Source organism: Plectropomus leopardus, chromosome 16 (assembly GCF_008729295.1).
Source record: "Plectropomus leopardus isolate mb chromosome 16, YSFRI_Pleo_2.0, whole genome shotgun sequence".
Lineage (NCBI taxonomy): Eukaryota > Metazoa > Chordata > Actinopteri > Perciformes > Serranidae > Plectropomus > Plectropomus leopardus.
In genome coordinates, this window is record NC_056478.1 from 15,606,400 (window position 1) to 15,630,770 (window position 24,371).

Below are 24,371 nucleotides of genomic sequence, written 5' to 3' on the forward strand. Positions count from 1 at the left end.
GAAATATACTTTTTCATTAGTCATGTAAACAGCTTTATAGGAATATTGTCTTTTTCTGAATAAGAACAAAAAACAGAATATTTTGTGCATACAAATGCAGTCAGAGACAATCGGAAGTTAACAAAGCAACTGAGCAAATTTCATCAGCTATGAAGATCATGCGACTTGATCGAAAGCTCTGGGACAGCTAGTAAATGTACCTTGTGTTGAGAATGTATTTTTCACAGTCAATTACTAATTTTCACTAACTGTCCACAATGCAAAGATCACAAGTTTTTTGTAATTATTAAGTAAAATTTTCTAAAACAGAATCTGTCAGTGCTGTAAAATGATCCTTCCTGTCATCAATAAAATCAACTAATTTAAATAATTTTCTAGAATCAAGTGACATTTATTCCTCAAGTGCAGCAGTTCACCTTTTTATGTCTTAAGAAAGATGTTTAGGACTTGATACTAGTCAAAGATCCCATCATAAAACTTGATTGCCTGCAGAGCTAAAATGTAGCCTGGTAACAAGCGACAATTGCATGTTTTACTGTCTCTCATAGTGACTCATCATAGCCACAGATATTCAACTACACTTTTTGTCAGCAGGTCTTCTATGACAGAGCCCTGTACCAATTTCCAGAATGAGTCACCACCTTCTCCTACTTTGAGCACCACTAAGTTTCCGGTTTTCACCCCATTGTCCCCAGACGGTATGTACAGCTGGCCCCATGATACTGAGACAAAAGACTGAATCTCTGATTGATGAGAGAAATGAACCCTACACAGCAGAGTTTGAAGCCCCATAGCCACCAGTTGACAGAATTTGAGGGCTAAGTTGTTATCTGCTACATATTTTGTCCACAGGAGGGGCTACCATGATACAAAGTACTACAAAACTTCTTGTTCTTGTACAAAAACAAACATTTTTGTAGAAATCCTGCATTTTTAAACAACAACTGATACAGAGTGAAAACTGCAGACTGTGTGTCATGATGGACATGAATAAGGACTTTGACAGTATACATTGCTTGTAGAGGCTTTGAACATAATAATAGGCATGGTAGAAAGTTCTTTAAAATGGCAGAACTTTGGCACGAGAAAGGCATTACAGAAGAAAACGATGAGTATTCGACAAGGTCAGCATAGATGATTCCAAACTAAATATCACTTTTATACATTGGTGTATATTAAACCATTTGGCACTGACTACCGTTCCCTTTGTTGGTGTGAGATTAGTGTTTGTTTAAATCATTTGAAAGAAACTCAAGCCACTGATGGGAAGGACTGATGGGGTCAAACACACATGGAGGTAAGACAAAAGGGCATTGACATCAACAGAAAAACTACATCTGGTGTTACTGTCACAATAGAATTTTCCCTTCTGCACAGGTGTGTCAGATGAGAGTGTGTGTACGTACGTACGTGTGTGTACGTGTGTGTGTGTGTGTGTGTGTGTGTGTGTGTGTGTGTGCGCGTGTGCATGTGCATGTGTATGTGTTATGCGTATGTGTTAAAGTCCACTTCTACTGCGGACCGGACTTATGTTTTGACCCAAACCTGCTTGGATCTCTTTTCAATTTATACACTTTGAAGTCCATCCTTTCCAGCTCCTTTCTAAAAGTGAACGTCACAGTGAGGTGACACTGCTCAGGTATCTATATTTCCACAGGAAACATCTGTCTACATAAGCAAGTGGGTTCAAAAGGAGTCCTGGTTTGACTGCTAGCCTCAGTCTGTGGTTAAAGTCAGAATTAAATTGAGCCCCATTTTCTCACCTCTATGGTTTTTAGCGAGGGGCATGTTCCGGGTATGTTCAGTGCTCATGCCATGGTTTCCTTTCCTGGGAGTCTCCTGTCGTTGAAAGTGTGCATGTTAATGACCTCCTCTGTCTTAACGATGACGGGCGGCTGAGGCTTCTGTTTGAGACGGCGTTGGCACTTCAGAGACACACGCAGCTCATCCATCATGGCGCTGCAGAATGATCGCTGCATAAAGAATCACCACAGTTAAAGCTGGCACCTTACTGTTCATCACTTTACTCAAAGCTAAGTGGCACGAAAAGGTTGCTTTTAACTAGAGGGCCAGTGCTCCCAGAATTGCATATTTTAACACAAAATATGGTCTTTTCCTAACCATAACCAAGTTGGGATTTTTGTGCATTAACCTAACTATACATTCACCACAGTATTGTTGAAACATAGTGTTTCAACATAGCCTCTACTTAATGACCTGCAAATATAACGTAACAGTTTTTAGTTTGACGATTGCATAGAAACCCTAAAGACCAAAAGTACATAAAATCATGTTTTGGCCATACAGTGTAACAATGTCAAGATGGTCTAATTTATGTTGCCCAAAATCACAAATTACAAAGTGCCTTTCTGTATGCACAGCATATAACACACTCTATCTTTGGACTCATGGTTTGGATGGAGAATAATTTGATGAGTGGTTTTAAATTAATGTTATTGAATAGTATCATCAACAAGCTGAAAGTAAGGTAAGGTAATAAGGTAAAGTAACACAGAGGTGGCAGCAATCAATGACAGCTTTTTTCTTCTTTCAATAAGTTAAGTCTTAACACTGACTAGTGTAAAAGTCAGTCCAACCCCTTGATTTGAATTTTAAACACGTAATTTTTTTTTTTAAATCAGGTGTTCATTTAAAGTACTGATGTGTTCTGGATTTTCCCCTTTTCAGCTTTACTGTCTTACAAAGGTCTGAATGCTGTTTCAAAACCTTTTGCACCCTGCCAAGAACTCAAAGTAACATTCAACACTTTCAGTTTTTTGGTGTGCAAGCAGAAAATGTAAGGATACTGAACAAATGGCAAAATATCCACTTCAGCAGATTAAATCCAAAAATATTGGATTCTTTTACAACATCAATCACCCCCTCATAGAGTGATGCATGTTACGTAACATCAATAATATGAGCCTCTGTTGTCCCTGTATTATCTGTGTGGTGTGAAATCCTATAAAATGTCAATATGCTTGTGCATCAACGTTGCCAAGACAAATTCCCATACATTCACTCTCTGATTATGCAAAATCTAATTCAAATTCTTAGAGGGTGTAGGAGGAGAGGAGATATGAAAGAGGAGGCAGAGCAGTAATGTATGAAGCTATTATTTTTCTGTTTGTGTATGTGCGTAGGTGTGTGAGATGGATATCTGTAGGTGGCTTATGCACCAGACCAGGTATTTTTGTTTTTCTCTCAATTTTTACATATATTTGTCTGGCACATGAATGAGATATTTTGTATACTCGGAAAGAGTGATTACAGGAATAGAGAGGGGTAGGAAGGGGTGAGAGAAAAAGAAACAATGAGGAGGGAGATGGATTAGAGTGATGGAGAAAAGAAGGGGGTAAAAAAGCTGGTGATGTAAGGATGGAGGAGGTTGGCAGGGAAAGAAAATAGAGAAGGAGCGGCTTGTTGTCTGCATGTAAATTACTAGCACCTTGGCAGCCAAGAGATTGTGGCATTTGCAAATTATCTGAATATTGTGACCCAGTCTTGCGGCTCTTGATTAATGATAGCTGAGATGTGCTCAGAAACATATGCAGACCGTAAAAAAAAAGCCAGAAACTAATTACAGTTGCAATAAAGTAACACGCTGCTGCGCTGTGCTAATTCTGTAGATGTAAATAATTAAAACACGCTATCAAAAAGACTTTTGCAATTATCTGGAAACATCACATGTATGACTTAAAGAGCACTAAAATACATACTCCACGCTGTGTGATGAATCATGTGTTCTCAGTGCTAAAATAGAGCGCAGATAGAGCAGTCTGAAATATATTTAGTCTCTTGCTAGAAAGAAACATAACCAGAGGGGGGAAGAAAAAGCTGCAAATATGCTATACTGCATACACGGTGTGTTTGTTTTCAGACAAATTTGGGATTAAAGGATCATTTCATATTTTTTCAAGTCTACCTTATACTTGCATGCAGTTTTTGGTTGCTGTAATTATTTTTCTAGTCCATACAGGCCATACAGAGAACCCATCCTGATGTGATTTTAAACTAAGAGATGGGGGACAAAATCCACACTCCTTCATCTTAACATCTAATGCATTATAAAATTTAGCGCAGACTAATGCGAGTTAGACAAATAAAAATGCTCTCTTGCCGACTTCCAAAATGACTTATATGACTGGGCCCAAAACAACCTTTTTTATAGTAATAGTTTGAAACACGTCCTTAATGTCATGAAACAGCCTGAATTCTACTCCAAAACTAAGTGGTTAGGTTTTTGAGAAACACAGCGGTTTGGTATTCAACTAGTACCTGTCACTAGCATAATGTAATGTATATCACGTGACAAACATCAACAATAACGCTTCACTAGCATAAAATTCTACATATACTGGTATACACGGCTTTGTTGTTATTAAGAGAAATCAATGCTGACAGTGGAAGACGAACATCTGTCTCTCGAGTGAAAGTCCTTTTCAACAATTTCTGAGCTGAAAAACTTACATGCTAAAACTTGTTCTTTAAGGGGATTTAGCCATTTCAATACCAGTACTTGCTTCTACACCAAAACCAGTCACTGGTTTGGAGAGGCACCGCTGCTGCATCCTGGGCTTACTACCACCCAAGACAATTGTGATTGGTTTAAAGAGCATGTGTTTCTCCTAAGGGCAGAATTAAGATGGGCTCATCAACACTAACACACGAAGAAAGGTCTGGCTATGCAAGAGTACTTCGATATTATCCCTCCACTGTAGCTCAGCAAGGAAACACAATCTGAAACACAAAAAGGAATGTTGTGCTAAAGAGGCTAACTTTGTAAAATACCCACATGACTTGGCTGACTCGGTCAGCTAAAATGTCAGCTCGTATTAGCTTCAGCTCAAGGGATGTTTTTATGGCCTGTATGGACATGATGATCAATTACAGCGACCTAAGTCTCATGTACAAATGGGCATGTGAGTATTATTTTAAGACACACTTGAAAAAAATGTGATCTCCAACTCATTTCCAAACCTGCAAAAGAAGAAATATGCAAACTAAAAACATACTGCAAATATACAATCCAATATGTAGCACTGTATTTGATAGTTTGGTTAAAGGTATACTTTAGTTTGCCTTAAAAATGGTTCAATTCCAAATAGAAACAACAAATCTTTATAAGACAAAGAATACATGACCAAAGCTTTAATTCTTAACATGCATCAGAAAAGACTTGGGTACCTTCTCCAGCTGGGCGTTCTGCTTGGACTTGTAAAGTACCTCCCCTACAGCCACAAACACTGACAGCACCAGTCCTGCAGCCAGCACGATGAAGATCCCGCCAATGTTCTGCACGCCCAGAGCGCTGGCCTCTTTGCTCTCCTCCTCGGGACAGCCGTTCCCTCTCCACCACTTCTCCTTCATCATGTGCAGCTTCCCTTCCTCCTGCAGCTGCAGAATGGCTATCGTGATCTTGTCTCTGTACGGCGAGCCTGCGAGGAGACAATATGAGATTAGAGAGCATGGATAATAGCAGGATATGATTAAACCTGATTATGCCTCGCAAAGTTATTGTTGAGTTTATGTGTATATATAACCAGCGGTGGTGGGAGTATGAAACACGCTGTGGCTTGCATGTGATCATATAACCTGTCATGTTATTGTTGGCTGCTTAGAAGGAGTTTTTTGTAAGTCCTCCTTCAAATCCCACTAATCCCTATATTCACAGACTGATTCCAAAATTCTCACTCCTCTCTGCAGTGTGTGAATTATAATGCACAGGGAGTTGGCAACAAAGACTTGGCTTTGTGTAGTGGAGCTGCTGTTGATTCTGACGAATTAGCTGCTGTTTGCACACTCTTTCATACACCATAAATGGTGCGCATAAACAGAAAAAAGCAGAGGAGCCCAGTGGAGTCTACATTACGGTGCATATGTGTTTGGGATTAAATGTGTGTATCTGAGATATGGTTGCTCTATTAGTGTGTTTTTATGCATGTCGATGTCATGATGAGTAAAAGAACCCAAATCCACAGACAGTGGGAAGGCGCCAGAATTAGCGACAAGGCATTAAGGCTCAGCGGGTGCTGGCTTGATCAAAGGAGGAGTAATCGCTGCAGAGTACCCGAGTGGGGTCGTGTTCCTTTCCCATCCACAGCATGTGCGACACAACACGCGGCCGATTGGGGCGCAACGCACACTCTCTCAGCCCAATCCAGGCCAGGAAAGAGCAATGTTCATGTTTCATTTATAAACTGGTTTAAAAGCTTGTTAGTGTATTAATATGATTACAGAACTCATACATAATGAAGCCTGCTTGTACATTTCCATTTCCATTTCATGTGCTCATTCAGAGCGACTTAAAAGAGATGAGAAATGTAACATTTATAGAAATCAGTTTTTCCAACATGGAACATTTTGTGCCAAAACTCTGGGGGGAAATAAACTAGATATGCCCCCAGGTAGCAGGTGGTATTACTTTGTCTGCTGCTCTCATACAGTTTTGCCTGTCAGCCCCTTTAGCTGATTCCCCCTCTGTCTCATCTATCATTTATCTATTGCTATCCATCATCCTTTCATCCCCACGTCTCTCTGTATTTAGACTGACAAAGGACATTAATAAAAAACAAAAATTACACAAAGTGCTGCTGATTTTTGAATTAGCGTCTTCTATCATAAATAGTCCATTTTTGTGAGTGTTCATGTGCTGTTCTTATGACTACGTGTGCTTTTATATGTGACATGCGCACTTTGAGACAATCCATATTCATTCTGTGCATGTACAGTAGATATGTGCAGCTATGCGCACGTGCACGTGCACGTGCATGTGAAAAGCATATGCTTGCTTCATTTGAAGATGAGAAATCTATCAAGTATCCGAGTCCCCTGATTCTGGCTCCCCTCATATTTCAAATGATTAATGATGGCCTAACAAAGCAGGCCTTGGATAAATGCTAATAGGATGGGTCCTTAGAGAGGAGGATATGGAGAGCGGGGCTCGGGCAAATGGAAAAGCGCTGTGCTTGACACACTGTGCATACACAACTACCTGACAGATGTGCAACACCAGAGGACATCCATCACTCCCACACTGTCTGGCCTCAAGTATTAATGTGATCACAGTTAAAGTCGATAGCCGTAGATGACGCATTTGCGTTTTGGGAACAGGACGTGTGAAAAGCGTCAAGCACTAAAAGGTTAAGACTTATTATACGGCTTGCTCTGTTTTATTGCTGTAACAGCCCCACAGGGAATGGGATGCTAAACAGCGTTGAGCAGGGCAAAAGTTATAGGCTGGAGGTTGACATGAAGGTTGAGGTCTTCATGGTGTGGAGACAAAAGAACAAGGAGAAAGCAGCCGTCTGAAATAAAACATTCCTATTCTTCCAAGACGACTTCTGGCAGGAAATCACTTTGAATTAATGAAGCAATTAACTATCTCAAGACCTCTTATATTACAGAAGAAACATTTTAGAGGCTGTGATCAACTTTATTCCTGAAATATTGAGCAATGAACATCAGAATTAGAGATTGAAATGAGTTAGAGGGAAGTAATAACTTTGAGAGCGGACATTTTTAATCATTATTTTTTATGCATTAAAATACTAAACCACTTATCGCTGAATTAAAGCAATTCAGGGGAATATTTTGTAGTCATATATTTGATGCACTGTATCACCACATGAGTGGAATTAGAGTGGATCCACGTTCTAGGTCCGTGTCCATCTCAAGGGCATCAGTGTAAGTACTCCTGCACTTATGGGGCCACAGTGGGACTATAACTCACAACATCACCTCAGCTTTGTTACAGCCGCCGCAATCATGGCATCCCTGCAGATCCATAACTGCCCCATATTCATCAGCAGTAGCCAGGTCCAGATGTGGATGGCCAGAATTAATCCTCCATATTTTGATGGCCTTCATATCTGTGATGATGTATGTGGCTATTACAGCTGGTTGCAGTGCTCTCCGTGGCCTCGTCATGGCCACGCTAACCTCTATGACATGAGGATTTGGAAGCAGCTTCACGCTGAGGTCCCCAAGAGTGTCAGGGTTGTAGGCCGCACATTTATAAACCCTGACGAAGACTGCTTTATATGCAACAACCACAATACAGGAAATGGGGAATGGTTCTGACTCATCATAGGGAAATGGTGCTTTAAAATGTACAATTTTTTTTTTTTGACAGAGGCTGTGTCAAATAAGCAGATATGAAAACTTCTAAGTGCTTGTTTTATACTCTCTGAAGTGTTTTGCTGTTGTGGTTTAATGCTCCAACACAACTCAGACGGTGTCAAGTAAGTCACAGGGAATTGCACTAAATTGACTTTTTGGTTGCTTTCCGTGATTGTTTCACTGTCTTGCACTCACCGCCTTATGCGACTGCAAAGTAGGCGAAAACACACCATTAAAAATATTGTTGAACACATGCTTGCTTTCCTACTCTGTAAATAATCCTGTAAGAAAATCATTATGGCTAGAAAAAAAAACAACACTTGCCAAGGCAGTGCTCGGACGGCTCCTGTTTCTCGAGCCCCAGGCACATTTTAACCTTATCCATAAATTCAACCTCTTCAGCCATTCGCTTTTCATTAAGATAAACCTTTTACACCTCGTGCCGTTGAAACATTATACCCGTGACCCCATCAATAAAGGTCAACCTTTTCGTTCTTGGAGCTTATTAATCATCAGCGCTATATACCTTTATCTGTTGCATAGTATCTGCAGTATCTCTCTCTGACCTAAAGCTTTTCAAATGCTTTTTATAAACACATCAGGCAGCACAGATGCTTCTTATAGCGGTTTGAGGTCATTTACCCATAGGTGTCCCCACTCCATAGGCTTTGGAGTCTATGAGGCCTCCGACCTGTGTGAGGTTGCAGTTGCGTTGGGTGACAAACTCGATGGTGGTGGACTCCATGAGGAAGGCATAGTCGGAGGTCAGGACGCGCTGGATGCCCTCCTCTACGTTCTTGACCATCACAGATTGCCTCCTGCTGTTCATGAACTCCCACATCTTGTCGTAGGTGGAGATTTTTGTTTTCTATAAAGGAACAGAAAATAGAGGCGCAAAGAGGTTTGTTGCTGTAATCTGAATAAATTCTGCTGCTACGAGAAATTTTCAGTGAGTATTTTTTAATATCATGCAGGCTTTTTGTTTAACGTCATGTAAAAATGCAGTTAACAAACTAACTAAAGAAAGAAAAGAGTTTTATATTTCTGACAAAAAATAGTAAAAGGTGTAGGTGTCAAATTAAGAGTTCTGTCAAATCAACCCTTTTTAATACTATTTAGGGTTGGCAATGGTTTTGTTTTTGTAAAATATGTTTTTATATAAAAGTTTTCATTGGTTAAAGTGCAATGTGCAGGATATGTTTACAACTGTGTGTAAAACATTTTGCAGTGAAAATAAAAGCCAACCCCAGCTCTGTCTGCTTGGCATTTCGTCTTGTTATATTTGTGAGACTTTCATAGCTACATGTGCTAGCACCTGGTTGCTAGCTTTTTATCAAGCCCTGACTTCACCTGCATGCTGTGCCTGGGAACATCTCAAACACAACAAAAGCAGAGGAAAATAAGAAAATACAGGCAGAGGGCAGAGTCCTTTGCACACAAGATTATATAATCTATATATAATCTAACATCTAAGTTTTTCATTGTATCTTAGTGATTACAGTCTCAATGCTTGCTCTTCACTTTCCCAACACCATATCAGAGGTGTTTTAAATGGACAGTTCACCCTAAAATCAAAAAGACATATTTTTCCTCTCACCTCAAGTGCTATTTATCAATCTAAATTGTTTTGGTGTGAGTTGCTAAATGTTGGAGATATTGCCCTCCAATACAATGGAACTAGATGGCACTCGGCTTGTGGTGATCAAAGTACCAAAAAAAAAAAAAAAGATTTGAAAAACTCAACAGCAAGGTCTCTTTCCAGAAGTTGTGACCCTGCTACTCGATAATCCACAGACCCTCCAGACCAAAACTGCTCAAGTTTTGTGTAAAAACTATGTTGTTTCTACCAAATCAAACTCGCTAATAACATCACCACACAGAAGGAAGCGTGCATCTACTCATGAGACATCTTTTTTTGGTCCTTTGACAACCCCAAGCCAAGTGCCATGTACTTAAATTATACTGGATTTAAGGTAGAAATCTTTATGCCTGATATCTCCAACATCTGGCACTCACACCAAAACAATCTAGATTGTTGAATAATACAACAGGTAAGAGGAAAACATCTGTTGTTGAATTTGGGATGAACTGTCCCTTTAAGGTACTGCTGATTTACCTGAATATTTCAAACTGCTTCTCTATTAAAACAACATTGATTTGTTTGGCTGGACAGTAAACAGATATAACAGTTGGTCTTGTGCTGCATTTAGGACAAAGCAGTTGCTAAAAGAGTGTTAGCTTAAGTAGTAAAAACACTAGTTGTTTCCACCCGTATCTGAAATCTCAAGGATTATTACTTTAATAACTGAGAAAGTAAGATTTCTCATAAAGCCACTCTAGAAACACCCCGACGGAGCCAGCTACCTTGAAGAAGGTCATGGTGGCGCCGTCCTCTACCACCCCGTACAGGATTTTAGTTTGCTTGGCCAGGTCGTCAGCTGAGTCTATGGGCGACTCCATCCTCTCCACAGTGAGGAAGGCAGCCAAGTTGGCTGTATATGACGAAATGATGATGAGGGTGAAGAACCACCAGATGCCTCCCACTATTCGAGTCGACAGGGCCTTGGGCATGAGCTCTGAGCCTGGTGTGAGTGAGGTGGCAGAAGTGAATGTCACACTGCAAAATGCATTCATCTTAGCATCTAATCTTGTGTAAAAGTTCATTTTAACCCCGACAACACTTTGCTTATGCTGCTTTCAGATGCCTTTCAAAATCAATTAACCATTTGAAACCTGAGCAATTTTTTCTAAAAAAAAAAAAACATGGAAAAAATGAAGTGATCTACAAATTATAAGAAATTAGAATATATAGATTAAATAAAAACCTGGGGAAAATGTCTGGGGGAAAAGGAAAAATGGAAGTGAAAAACTTTATTGCATATTTAAAATTGTGTTACAGAATTTTCAGAATTTTTTACAGCCTTTTCTAAGACTTTTTTGCTTTATAAATGTTATCTGACTGTTTTTTTTTCTTTCATTTCTTTTATTTACTTTTTTTTTTTTAGCTAATTTCTTACTAATTTTGGAGTAATTTCTTTTTGCATTCTTCGCATATTTTTGAAAGAAATCAGACCATTTTTCTCAGGTTTCAAAGGGTTAAAATGTAGAAAACCAAATAAGATTAGTTCCTTTAAAAACTTGTTTCAAGAGCTCTCTTCAAGTTTTCAGCTCGTGGATATCACTGCTCGCTTCAAGCAGAAATCACTTAAGAGAGCTCTCTAAACAAGATGATTGTTGAATTTCAAACAACTGAAATAATCTTGTCTCAAGTTTAAGTGAGTGTTTTAAATAATCCAGGAAACACAGAAAGACAGTATTTAAAAAATGTCTACAGAGAACAAGGTTGTTTGCATAAATCAATCATATCAAATCAAATACATTCACTATCGATCGTTCGGGACAGTGTGGAGAAGTGACAGGCTGTTTGGGCCAGAGAGTCATGTACCCAAGGTAACCTCACATCCTGTCTCCACACCCCACTGATCTCTGGGTGCTGACGGGCCAAGGGCAAGAGGAGAGGACACTGGGTATTATCATTACTATGATAAACCGCATATTAACAGACTGTATATAATTTGAATAATTCTCAGTGGTCACGCTATATGAGCTGCTGTTGATGAAAACATTAATTTAAATGTATTCAAATTGTAAACTCTAATTGAGGGTTTTAAAACAATGGTAATTTCATTTTACTAGTGGTATTTAAATCTATCCCTCTCATACACGTCTCCTATATATTCTATGTTCCTATGAGCTAAATTAACTTAATTAAAAAAACATTACATGCACATTTACTCTAAGCTCTGTCTTCCTGGCTGTGGACCCCCAGAGGTCTCTCTCTCTGTTGCCGCAGGCTTGGACAAAACAACCCCAACCCTCAGAGACAGTGGGATACAGAGAGCTCCAGCTCCACAGAGCAACAGCAGCCACAGGCTGAGGCAACTACCTTGCTGCATGAGAGCCCCAACTCCAAACCAGAAACTATTGAGCAGCGTAAAATTGTTTTCCACTACATCAGAGTCTGGGTTGCATGGATGCGGGTTGTACCACTCGTAAGGGCTAAACCTACAAAAGGAAGAGAGAGCAAAGAGACAGATATGTCAGCACAAAGCAAAGAACAGTGTGTTCCCTGCCACAGATTAAACGGCACATAAAACATAAATTTTAAAACATTGTGAGCAGGAACAAAGGGAGTGTGAATGTGTGGGGATCCTGTGTTGTGGCCTCAGGGTCTGAGCTTCTGCAGAGACCAAAGCAAATCATTGTGGCTTTCACTGAGATCAACTTATTGGCATATTCAAATGCCATCAGTTTATTGTGAGAACAGATCAATAGGCTGGAATAACACTGTCACTGGTGATAATGTCCCAGTGCGAGATGATCTTTGGAGCTCATTTGGATTCACTGACTCTGGAGCCGTTATGTGTTACCCGAGTAACTGCAATCACTGTTACTCTGCCGATGCCAAACCCTCCATACAATCCAAACATAGGACTTTTTTCTGGTTTCCCAAGAGCTGTCTCTTGTCTTCCATCCCCTAGCTGCTCTCCTCACACCTTCATCTCTTTTTCCTATTCTGCACAATTCCCACCCAATAACCTACACCTCATTTCCCCCCCGATTACCTCGCCTCCCCTATGCACCTCCCTTATTTACCCCTCCAGCCTCCCGCTACCTTCCTTGGCTGATTGTCAGTGTCTTCAGGTCAGTTGTGGACATTTCTCATTTATTATCCTAAGCAAAAGTGGCATGGCATTAGCGCAGGGTGATTGGGTTAGTGTTAAGCATCAGGAACTGATTGAGTTTGTGCTGAAGTGGGTGATGGCGAGAACATTGCTTATGCATAGTTGAAGGCCCCATCAGGTAAGACTGTTTAGCAGCCCCCCCCCATCAGGTAAGGCACTCCCCCCCCATAACATGCCGCATGCTAATAAGCCTGAGTCTTAAAAGTTCAGACTGCATCGGACGGAATGTGATACCATTTGTCAGCTGCAGCTTTAAGAGATGCACAAGAACTTATATAAATATACCGTGTATATTTACAAGACACAGAGCAGCACTTCACATTACCAAACCAAATGTTAGATGACGGTAGTTTTATGGCGGCGTAATTTCCCACAGAGATGGCATGAGTGCTGTAGATCCCCATACAGATCTGTCATTTGATCTCTCTTTGTTGCTGCAGCAGCCTAATTAACAGCCTTATTTTACAAGCGTCGTGAACGCGGTAACATTTTTGTGTTGAGATTCATCTACGTGGACATGGTTTTGATGACACACTATAATTCTTCCTGTCAACCCCATCAGCATGTCTGATTTGCTGGAATGTCAATGAGCTCGGTCTCCTTGGAACCACAGGCAAGTGAAACGGCACAATGGCCTTGCCGTGCAGAATGCAGTGTGTGCACTCGCATGTATTCGTGTAGGGGTTTTATGTGTATCAAGCCTCTGGCGCTATAATGTTTGCGCATGTGCCTTTATAGCTGTGTGGGTGTGCGTTTGTCTGTGGTTGCAACTGTGTATTTGACTTTGAGATGGATTTGATTGAGCAAATGCAAATATTTTCTCTGATGATTTATTTATGTTGCCGTTTACAGACGTTACATAGAACGCTGGGCTGCAGCCTGAGGCCAATTGTGGGTATCATCTGCTGTGGGCCATAGGTGAGGTAGTGTAAATCTGTTTAAATCTATAATGCACACACTTGATTGGATTGCGTTTGTCCCTCTAAGCGTCTACATGTGTATTCTGTATGCACCAGGCCCGATGGCTCCTCTGTATGACCTTTGCCTGCAGCCGGCCCGTATTCCTGCGGGCCGTGTTCTGCACACCGATCACCAGGAAGAAGGGGATGTGGAACATGCGGACGTAAGGTCACCTCCTCACACCAAGCACGAGGGACATGTCGAATTGCACACAGAATTCTAAAAAGATCCCCCCCACCCCTCTCTCCTGTGCCTCTTCTCCTTCGTCCGTCCCCGGCCACAATAACACAACACGCTCCCTTCCATTAACTGTCAGCTGGATTCAATTACTCTGGCCGGCATTATAGATCTGCTGCCTTTCTTCTCTCAGGCCAAATGAAGAGGCTGTGTTGGGGGTGTTCAAATCATAGGCGTCCAGGACTTGGGAGTGCAAAACTGCCACATCCTGTAATTACATGTAAACATTTTATAATGCAATTTAAATCATCCATTCTTCTTGGCAGGTGGACATTTTTTACACCGGAAAAGGTTTTGCGATCTGAAAAAATATCATTTCTTTTGTTAATAAAGAGAGGAATCAATTCAACCACTCACAGAGCTGGAAGGAACCACTGAGTGAAATGTATTTCTCTGGAGCTTGAAATGAGATAGCTCATTTAGTCAGAAAAAACTGTGTGTGTGTGTATGTATGTGTGTATGTGTGTGTGTGCATGTGTGTGGGAAGCAGTTCAAAGACTTAAATCCCCGGTGAGATTGAGGTGTTTAGTGTTTTATTGTGCAAAACCGGGACTTCATAAGCTCACTGCACTCACTCTATTTGCAGGCGATTAAAGAAAATAATATACTCTGCATTTGGGGGATTGACCAATCAATGGGTGGCCTTGGAATCAATACTACAATTATGAGAGAACTGGCTCAGCGGACTGAAGAAGAAAACACTGTACTTCAGATTTTAAACTTTGCTGAATATTTTTGGTCACATAGTGTGAGTACAAGCACTATTTATCGCCATGGTGTGCAAAAAAATCCTGAGCACAATGCATACACGCAGACAAGAACATTTATAATTTAATAAAAGTACTGAGGCCATTTCATTACAACCAGAAGAATATCAATATAATTGCATGCTAATCACTTACCCTGACCAACCGTGGAGACAAGGGCTACGGGTATAATTTGCATATTCTGAACTAACTTAGGTGACAGTTGCTGCATTCCTCTCATGTGATCATTGTGCCGGTAACATTTGATGAAATGTGCATTAAACCCAAACCTCTTGGGATGAAAGCGGAAGAAGAGGAGCCCTGGGGTTAACACACATCTTCCTACATCCGTCATGCATCGGGGGTTTTAGGGGGGTGGGTTCATCAAGATATTTGTAAGAATTGTGCTTGTACAATGTCAGCATTGTACTTGTACATTTCTTACAGCAGATTAAGAGATATATAACGGGTAGCTGGTTTTACAGTTGCTGATGCTTGCGCAAATTTGCCTGAAATAGTGTGAGGAGTCAGCTGATTTTAATGACCATACCAGTGTTTTTCTTGTTTTAGTTCATTTACTGTTGGGCGCAATAGGTAATAAAGTCCAAGTAAACATTTTACCCTTTTTATTACTTTTCATCAAAGCTACTTTATCAATGCATGATAATAGAGCTAAAACAATGGATTGTTTTGAAAATGTGCTGCTAGAAAGTTATGTTTAGCAACTGCTACACCTTTTTATAAAATAGTTTACACTCTCAGTTGTGCTTTAAAGGTCCAGTGTGTCAGACTCAGGGGGATATATGGGAAGAAATGGAATTTAACATACTAGATTTTTTTTAGAGTACAATCACCTAACAATAATGTTTTTGTTGCCTTTGGATGAGGGAGCAGGCTCTCATCCCAGAGATTTCCATTTTGTACCACCACGTTTCTACAGAGTCTGTGATGTTGTATGGAAAAACCAAACACTGGCTCTAGATATCGCTAACTGCATTTAGCATCAGCCTTCATCGCTGGAACAGCACTAGAAAAACACAGATTTTTTAACATGAAACTACTTTATTCAGAGTTTTCACCGTTTTAAATCATCGGGTCTGTTTATTTTGGAGAGGAAGAAACCTCTGCAGATAATTCACCTCCTTGTAAAAACCTCCTGAACGCCCATGATTTTAAGTTATCAAAGAAAAAAAAAGGTGATCTCACATTAGCAGGTGCTGGACTAACAGCCCATCTGCAACAAGCCAACCAGCAAAATAAATCAAAGAAACACTGATTTATAACATGAGACTGCTGTTTTGGTGCTTTTACCAGTTTAATCAAGTGGCCTTTTTTAGTGTTGGAGAGTGCGAACAATTTGGCTTCATAACCTCCTGAACAATGAACACCGAAGGCAGAAGCACACAGGAGAAGTTTCATCTTTAATCCGCAACTCTCACTGCTAGATGCCACTATATCCTACACACTGTTCCTTTAAGGATAGTAATCCAGCTCAGACAAAAATATAGAATCTAAAAGCTATTGTATGCTCTGGAAAATGGTTCTCGTTGTGCAAAGCATAAGCGAACGTAAAAACACTGGTATGGTCCTTTAAAGTAATGTATTTAGATTTAATACTCTTTTGTTGTGGACTGTATCTACATCACTGAACCATTTAAGAATAAAGAGGCATGGACTGCTTCTTGCAGGAGTGCGTTTGCTACCAGTCACAGCTTGATGATTTTCAGTGAATAAATTCCCCTCTTCAGGCCCAGAGGGAGCAACTGCTGTGTGTTAGTGAAAGCAGGCAAACAGGTAGGGAGGAAGGAAGGAGGGAAGGAGGAAGGAAGGGAAAGGAGGCAGGGGGATTAATATGTTACCTGGCTATGACAAACAGCACACAACTGACACCCAAGCAAGCCAGCAGAATATACATCCAGATATCTGGCGAGAGGGGGTTGAGGAAGGAGAAGACCCCGGGGTTGGTGCCGTTGGGCTTGCGGTACAGGATACTTATCCCCAGCGTCATGAAGGGCTTTGAGAAGTCGATGACCTTCTCCCTGACGTAGGTGATGGCCAGAGGAGCCACTGCCAGGTCTGCTTTCTAAGATGAGATAATAGGGATTGAAAAGGGGTAGGGGGTAGGTGTTTGAGTCGACCAATAAAAAACAACCAATCGAATTAACATCTGATTTCTGTCAACAGCTGTTCTGGTCAATATGTACAGGAAAGGGGGAAGAGCCGTGACAAAGGAGAGAAAATAACAGGGGTCATTAGTTCAGATGGATTAGCGGGTAGGAGGCTGACATTTTCTGGAAATTACAGGTTACATGTCTGATCCCTCTTATGTGACGACAAAGGTGAGTCACTGAGGCAATAATTTTGGGATTAGATTAATCTGTAACAAATTATCCCTGTGTAGTCTCAAATTGAAGATTACCCTGCTTTGGTGCTTGAGAGTTGTGTTTGCATAGCCCCTCCAAGAAACAAGTTATTTATCAAACAGTAGTGCCAAAGTGCCAGTTTTACCTTTTTGTGCCTTTGTCAGATTGTCTGTTTAAAGGGAAAGTTCACATCTAAATTAAAAATACATATTTTCCTCATTAAACTGTAGCACTATTTACCAAGCAGGTCACTTCCACCAGCAGAGCAACTGACTTCTGGTTTAGCGCCTTGCTATCTTGAATGGCGGTCTAAAAAAAATTAATCTTTTAGATTTTCCAAATGTTATCAAACTGGATGACTCAAATCTAGATGGCGAAATGAGTTGTTTCACAGGGGTTTTGGATGATCAAAATTTTTAGTTCCTTTCCCGATATCAGTCAATGGGGCAAAGTCATTCTGGGCCAGTGGACATCACATGATGGACCCGAAGGTGTAATTCCACTTTTGGCCACTATGTCAAATTTGCATCACAACGTGGCGCTCTTACTGGGTGCTTGGGTCAGCTGAGGAGGACGCCATTAATGTTTACATCTCATGGTGTCATGAGCATGAGCCTCTCGTCGATGGGTGGATGCACGTTTCCCTCTGCGCTGTGATACATTATGTGGTTGTTCAGTAGGGAGAAAAAAGTTCCTAAATGAAACTGCTAACAACAAGCTCTGTGAATTATCTTGAGTAACTGAGTCATGATTTCTGGAAACAGACATTACTGTTGAGTTTTTCAATTGTATTTTTTTGGCGCTTTGAGTTGAGTGCCATCTAGTTCCATTATATTGGACATTAGGCAGACATCTCTACTGCCGATATCTCCAACACTCTGCAACTCATATCAACACTGGATTCATAAATAGCACTCCAGGTAAGTGGAAAACCATTTACTTTTTATTTTGGGGTGATCTGTCTCTTTAAGATTTTCAAGACTGCGTTTAAGTGATTCGGTGCTCCTAACATTTTCTGCTATTCATGCTAACTAACAAACTACCATTCAGTGGTGGAATACTGTAGCAAAATGAGAATGAATTCAAGCAATCCATCACCTAAATACCTCAGCCATGAGTACTGTATTATTGGTTGTTTTAAGTAAATAACTATAACTATAAAGTAAAAAAGTGTCTGGAAAATGTAGGAAATGTCTGATAATATCAGAGATTTATAGCAATTTCTTTACTTTTAATTCTTGAAATTACATTAATATAGTTTAAAATGGATTTTTTTAGCATGTAATGAAATCAAACTCTTCGTCATTAAGCACATAAAGATTAAAAAAGATCAAATTAAAAATAAATAAGTAAACAAACTTCCAGTTTTCCTGGAATGTTTTTAATCAAGCCCATGAAAGGAAATAAAAGTTTCTTTAGTCTGACATTATATAGAATTTTCAGAACTTTTTTGTTGCATTTTTCTCCATCTTACTATGTGCTACCCTGGTGTTGACTCACATGGTCCATTAGCTCTCGCACCATGCCGTTCCATTGGCCTGAGCTCTCATCCAGTGCGCCGTACTTCCCATCTTCCACTAATCGCACCTCATAGCGGAAGCCCAGGATCCCAGAGAGCTCCCTCAGGAGGTCGATACAGTAGCCCTCGAAACGGTCATTTCCATACAGAGGCTTGTCCGACTTCTTAAACATCACATATGGCTCCTCCTGTGAGAGGAAAATAAGTTTGTGTAAAAGTGAGTTCAGTGTCAGAAATCCAGCTGTTGGTTTGCTGTGTGTATTTCTTGACAATGTGTTTGTGCTGCTTGTGTTTTCATTTGTCTGTGTCTACCAGTATGGTGGATACACGCAGGGATTTGTTAGCCAGAGAGTCGGTGATGTTGGACGTCTTGCTTTTGTGAGACTCTGTCATATTCAGACCGCTGGGAGGATCCCATGTTCCAATCTGTTGAAACAATTTAATGTCTGGTTTATATCACCTCGTCTACTGATAGGAGAAATAATGCTTTGAAGCACCCGAACCCTCACTTCCTTTTATTCCTTTAAGACACAAGACATGACACATCATCAACTACACCAATATGTGACACACCTTTTCCAGCCCGTCCTCCTTCAGACTGATGACATCCAGGTCGAAATCTGTCCTCAGTCCATTGGTCTTGTTGAAGAGAACACGTCCTGTCAAACCGTCCCAGTGGGCCTGCAGGCGGAAGCACACAGCATAATAAACTAAACTCCTCGGCACAGTCCTTCCATTAACCTTAAGGTATCATCTTTCTCAACAATATCAATCTTAGTGCTAACTGCAAAACTTTTTTCTGTCCCAATTATGAATTTTTGTCTGGCTCTCCCCTCACTGTCTATCTCAACAACATAACAAGAGACAATAAAGCAGCCAGAATAGAAGCAGGTTTGACAGGTAAGAGTTCATTATGCATGTGGTTCATTGTGCTTGAAGTTTCACTTCAAAGCCATTGGAGGAACAGACGGGCATGGAGAGTGATAGCAGACACAGGAGGGGGAGGAAGCGGCAGCTACTACAATGGCTCGTTCTGAAAATTACCTGCAATGATACCATCCACAGAATGAAAGAGCTTTGTAGAACAAAGCAAATGGCTGACCCCGACTACAGTTAAGGAGACACACTGAGGCTTTGATATAAACACGGGCGGAGATATGCACGGAGAGAAAGTGGGAGACATGGAGTGAAAAATCATAAAAAAACCATGCAGTGATTATTTAGATTATATTATCATAAAGAGGATTATTAACATTAAGCAATAAACTTGACTTGTTATTGTAGGTTTTATCATAATCACAATTTTCTACAAGAGAAACACAAAAATTCAAAACTCAGTTCAGTCAGTGCCGTAAAAAGGAAATGCATGCAAATATGTGATCTCGCTGATCAATAACACGCCCAAGCTTTTGTGTTCAGCAGATTCCACAGGTCAGAGGTCAACACAGGCTGCGCATTGATACCCATGACGGCCCTGTACCTCTTTGATGAGGCTGATGAAACGCCCCCCGAAGCGCCACGGCTTGTGGCGATTACACTGCAGAGAGCTGACCGTGATCTGCTGCGATTGCTGCACCGCCACCGCCACCACATGCACGGCGTCGTACATCAGTGCTGCATCCGTCTGCGGAAGACAGGGAGGTAATATCATTAGACATTTTTATAACACCTGCCAATACATCTGTCCACATGACCTTTAATCCGTCCCATTTGTTCACCTGCGGAGGAGCTCAAGAAACCGTGTGAAGTCTCGGGTGACTTGCTTTACTCTTTTGGTCGGGACAAGAGAACATAAATTAGGAGTAATGCCAAGCAGTAAATGCCCCGCACAAATGGCACGGTGTCTCAGCCTGTTAGTAAAAATACCCGACCACTGTCTGAGGCAATGAGAAAGCTCCGCCAGGGAGAGTCTCTCACTGGAAGGCCGGCCTGTCACTGTGAAGACTAATGGTTCCTGATGGGTGTGCCTGTTCTCTAGAGAGAGGGAACGCAGAACAGGCACCAGTGCATACGGGACAACTCTGACTTGGTGTAACATGCTAAGTACACGGCACAAATCACAGCTGGGATACAGGCTGAACTGCATTGAAAAGCTCATCTGATAGCCATCCAAATAACCCCAGAAATAAGTCATCAAAGGGAAAAAATGCTCAAGCAAAAAATTCCCACACTGACTGCAAGATGCTGAGGTTTATCTTTACTTTTCTGCCTGGCACACACAAATTCCTTTCACGCCGTCTGTCCTCACAGTTTGAGGCACTCGACATTTACCCAGGTCAACACATTAAAGCTTAGCTCCGATCCTCTTTCCATGGTCCCACAAAGGCTCAAATACACTGTGGTGATCTTATTTGACAAGTCCTGGATGACCAACCTGCGAGGGAGAATGAAAAATGACTGTGAGACCACAAAGTATCTGCAGCTATAGGGTCTATGTGGATGCGCCGGCTGTCAGAGTGAATGAGCGGGGCTTTGGCACAGCTAGGCGCACAGCAGGAGACCAGTGAGCCGCTGTTCAGCTCATATTGGTACCCTATGTTGTCTCTATAGGCGCAGTGGAGCATCCATGCCATCCAAGTGGGAGAAGGAAGGGTCTGGGAGGGGCAGAAATTATGCTACATGCACAATTCCTCCAACCTATATTTATCGTGGCAGGTCAATTAAAGGAATAAATCTGACTTCCAACTGCAGGAAGAGAGAAAATTCAAGATAGGGAGGAGGGGAGGGAGTGGTTGCGGCAGTGTCAGTTTTTAGTTTGCCCCCCAGTTCTCCTGTGCTGTGGAGTTTGGTGACTGCTGATGTCAAAGGCAGCAGCAGATCAGAGGATGGGAGACCCGTCTTTGCACTCTTTTATCCCTGCTGCCTCCTTGGGAAAGGGGACAGCTACTGCCATATCTGCTCTCCCAGTGCAGGCAGTGTGTGGATGTGTGTGTGTGTAGAGTTGTGGTGTTCATGGCAAATGCTGATTAGGAAATGTGTCATTTTGCTAATCTATTTTGTTGAATACTGGGGATGAGTTCTACACACAGTGTCCGAGGACAGTTTTGTCAAAACATCCAATTATTGTTGTACCAACTATGTACAAAGACGTCTAAGCTAATTATATTTCTTTTAGAGATGTATTTTCTATCGCAGCTCAGTCTGATTTGAGAAAAGTTGTAATAATCACATTCAGTTTCAGTCCACTTCTAAACTACATGATACATTTTGAATTCATTTATTCAACATTTTCACTTTGGAAATGGTTTTAGTTTGACTGGGACAGGGTTGAATTCATGCAATTCAAATAAAATCTGTGCTGCCTACTACTAATCTTTTTTTTGAATGCCTACCTCTTCACTTTGCTTTTGACCTTCCTCAACCTTGACTTTTCCCTTCCCAAAATCAAATCAGTATTCCTGTTCTTCTGTCTACAAACTCTTTATTCATTTGGGTTAAACTGCAGTGCAGCGTGCGCACGCAATTTTCCAGTAAATTATTATATATCTATAAATATATTCTGTGAAAAAAACACTCCTGGGAAAAGAAATCGGACAACTTTTTTCTTACTGACTAATGCACGAATATTAAAATCAAGCTGCAATATTTCAGCACAATCTTGATGTTTGACTGAAAGCTGATAGTTCAAGAATTTTGTAAAAGACAGAGATTTCTTCAGGACTGTAGACATGGAGTCAATATTGGGGGGCATTAAATCTGCTGGGAGGCCCCCTCACAACCCCCCAGAAAACACTAGAATTTCTCATTTTATTTTTATTTACTTTTTGTGGCCAATATATATGAATCCAGAATTACATGCATTTCCTCATTTTACTGTGATATTATTAATCAAAAGTAAGTATAACTATGTAGTATACTATGGGAATATGCAAAAATAAAAGCTACTTTTGGCTTCATGAGTTACACAGGCAGCGCAACATAAATGATAGATACTTTAATGCTCATATTACATTCTGTTTTTCCACATTTAATACATTTGAAAGAAATGCATTAGAGAGGCAGTACAGTGTTTGACAGTGATTGTACCAACGACAGTCGAGCAACAGCTTCTGCTGGACACCACTTGGACAAAACACACATACTAGAACCAGTGTTGATAATAAGTAAAATTTTTATAGTCTTTTTATTAATATTATTCCATTTGTTGATGATTAATTGGGATAATGGTGCATTGTTGCCTGGGAAAAATATATTGGCATTTTATTTATTTCCTTGGGGCAATTATGACAAAAATAAATGTTTTTTTTTTTTTTTTTTTTTTTTTTTTACAGACATTACTTTTTGTTTGTTTGTTTCTTAAACTACAGGTATTTCACGGTATTTGTAAAACAGAAAGAAAACAAAAACAAAATTACAAACCATGTACTGATACAATGCTTGTAATATGTAGTATATGTAGTATACCAACATGTATCGATTTGTTACCATGGAATTAGTAATATTACCAGTATTAGTATTATTTATTTATTTCATTTACTTTGATTCTAGAGATTAAACATTGCCGTAATTAAATACTGGGAGGTGTGTGTGTGTCCCAATATATATCATACAGCCTTGGACTACTTTATGATGAATCATATACTGCATATGAGCAGTATCCCATTTCCAAATGAAGATTTTCAAAAAGCTATAGAGCATGCTACAAGAATAATTTTATAGAGTGATAACATTATATGCACGGTTCTCAGCAGCAGTGTTAAGAGTTTTTCATTTGGGCAACATTAGAGACTGAGAATTTGTTTATTGTAACATAAAAATCGATTTTGGCTTCAAGACGTATCAGCCTGTTTGAGAACAGGACTTTATTGGTTGTTTTACAGTGTAAACACAGTTGTGTGTGCTGCTGTGTTCGCACTGAGGCCAAAATACTGCACTGAATTCCCCATCAGCATCTTTGTTTTGAATGATTTATGTCATTCTATTAGCCTCTCCTCCGACTTAACAACCATTCCTGGAAATGTTTCCTCCATCTTTTAACTTTTGATTGCTGTGATATATCAAATATTGTCTGGCTTGGATGATTTATGTGGCAAAGATCTTTTTCCTGTTTGCCTTTGGAGCAGAACAATTCCTGAAAACCCTTTTGTGATGGAAACAAAGAGAGGCTGGCATCAAGTGGAAGAAGGAGAGATCAAGAGGGGTGGGGGGAAAAGTGAAATGATGGCTCCCAGCTCTGGCAGATTGCATTCAATTTAAAAACAATCCAAGAGCGATCTTGATATTTATTTCAGAGCCAAGCATGGGTCCTGCGGGGTGTTTTAAGTGCTTTAAGTGAAACCAATCTGGAACCCCAGGGACACTCAGACAGAGAGGGGAAAGGCTTTCAAACAAGATGCCCAAAACCTTTGTTGCCTCGTCTTCCTCGCATCTCTCGTTCTCTCTAAAACACCCACATCTGAAATCACACAGTCTCCCTGTGCTTCAGTAAAAGTACCAGCTCAGATGCCCTTTTCCCACATTTAATGACTCACTTTTTTTCCCCCTACGCCTTACATCTTCCTTTTACAGCCCTTGATGTCTTAGTTCATCTTTGCATGTTTCCTCTCTCATAAACATGACACGTGAGGGACATACAAATATTAACACGCACATGCAGGAACCAATTAGCAAGATGTGTGTGTGCTGCACACAAAAAAACACAATCAGACATAGTGACAAACCTCAAGCTTCCCAGAGGCAT

The 24,371-nt window shown here is 40.5% G+C and overlaps 1 protein-coding gene across 2 annotated transcripts in view; it reads right to left on the minus strand.

Annotated features, from left to right (window-relative positions):
- Positions 1 to 1,433: 1,433 nt before the first annotated feature.
- Positions 1,434 to 24,371, minus strand: part of LOC121955375 (glutamate receptor ionotropic, kainate 2-like) — a 72,178-nt gene continuing 49,240 nt past the window's right edge. For both annotated transcript variants that reach the window (XM_042503308.1, XM_042503307.1), the window contains exons 7-16: positions 20,172 to 20,315; positions 19,265 to 19,372; positions 19,004 to 19,117; positions 18,673 to 18,879; positions 16,669 to 16,892; positions 12,068 to 12,186; positions 10,486 to 10,703; positions 8,764 to 8,989; positions 5,188 to 5,438; positions 1,434 to 1,973 (exon numbers count right to left, since the gene is read on the minus strand). In XM_042503308.1, coding sequence (XP_042359242.1) covers positions 1,809 to 1,973; positions 5,188 to 5,438; positions 8,764 to 8,989; positions 10,486 to 10,703; positions 12,068 to 12,186; positions 16,669 to 16,892; positions 18,673 to 18,879; positions 19,004 to 19,117; positions 19,265 to 19,372; positions 20,172 to 20,315 — 1,776 coding nt within the window. In that variant the 3' untranslated portion in view covers positions 1,434 to 1,808. The remainder of the gene's footprint in view (positions 1,974 to 5,187; positions 5,439 to 8,763; positions 8,990 to 10,485; positions 10,704 to 12,067; positions 12,187 to 16,668; positions 16,893 to 18,672; positions 18,880 to 19,003; positions 19,118 to 19,264; positions 19,373 to 20,171; positions 20,316 to 24,371) is intronic.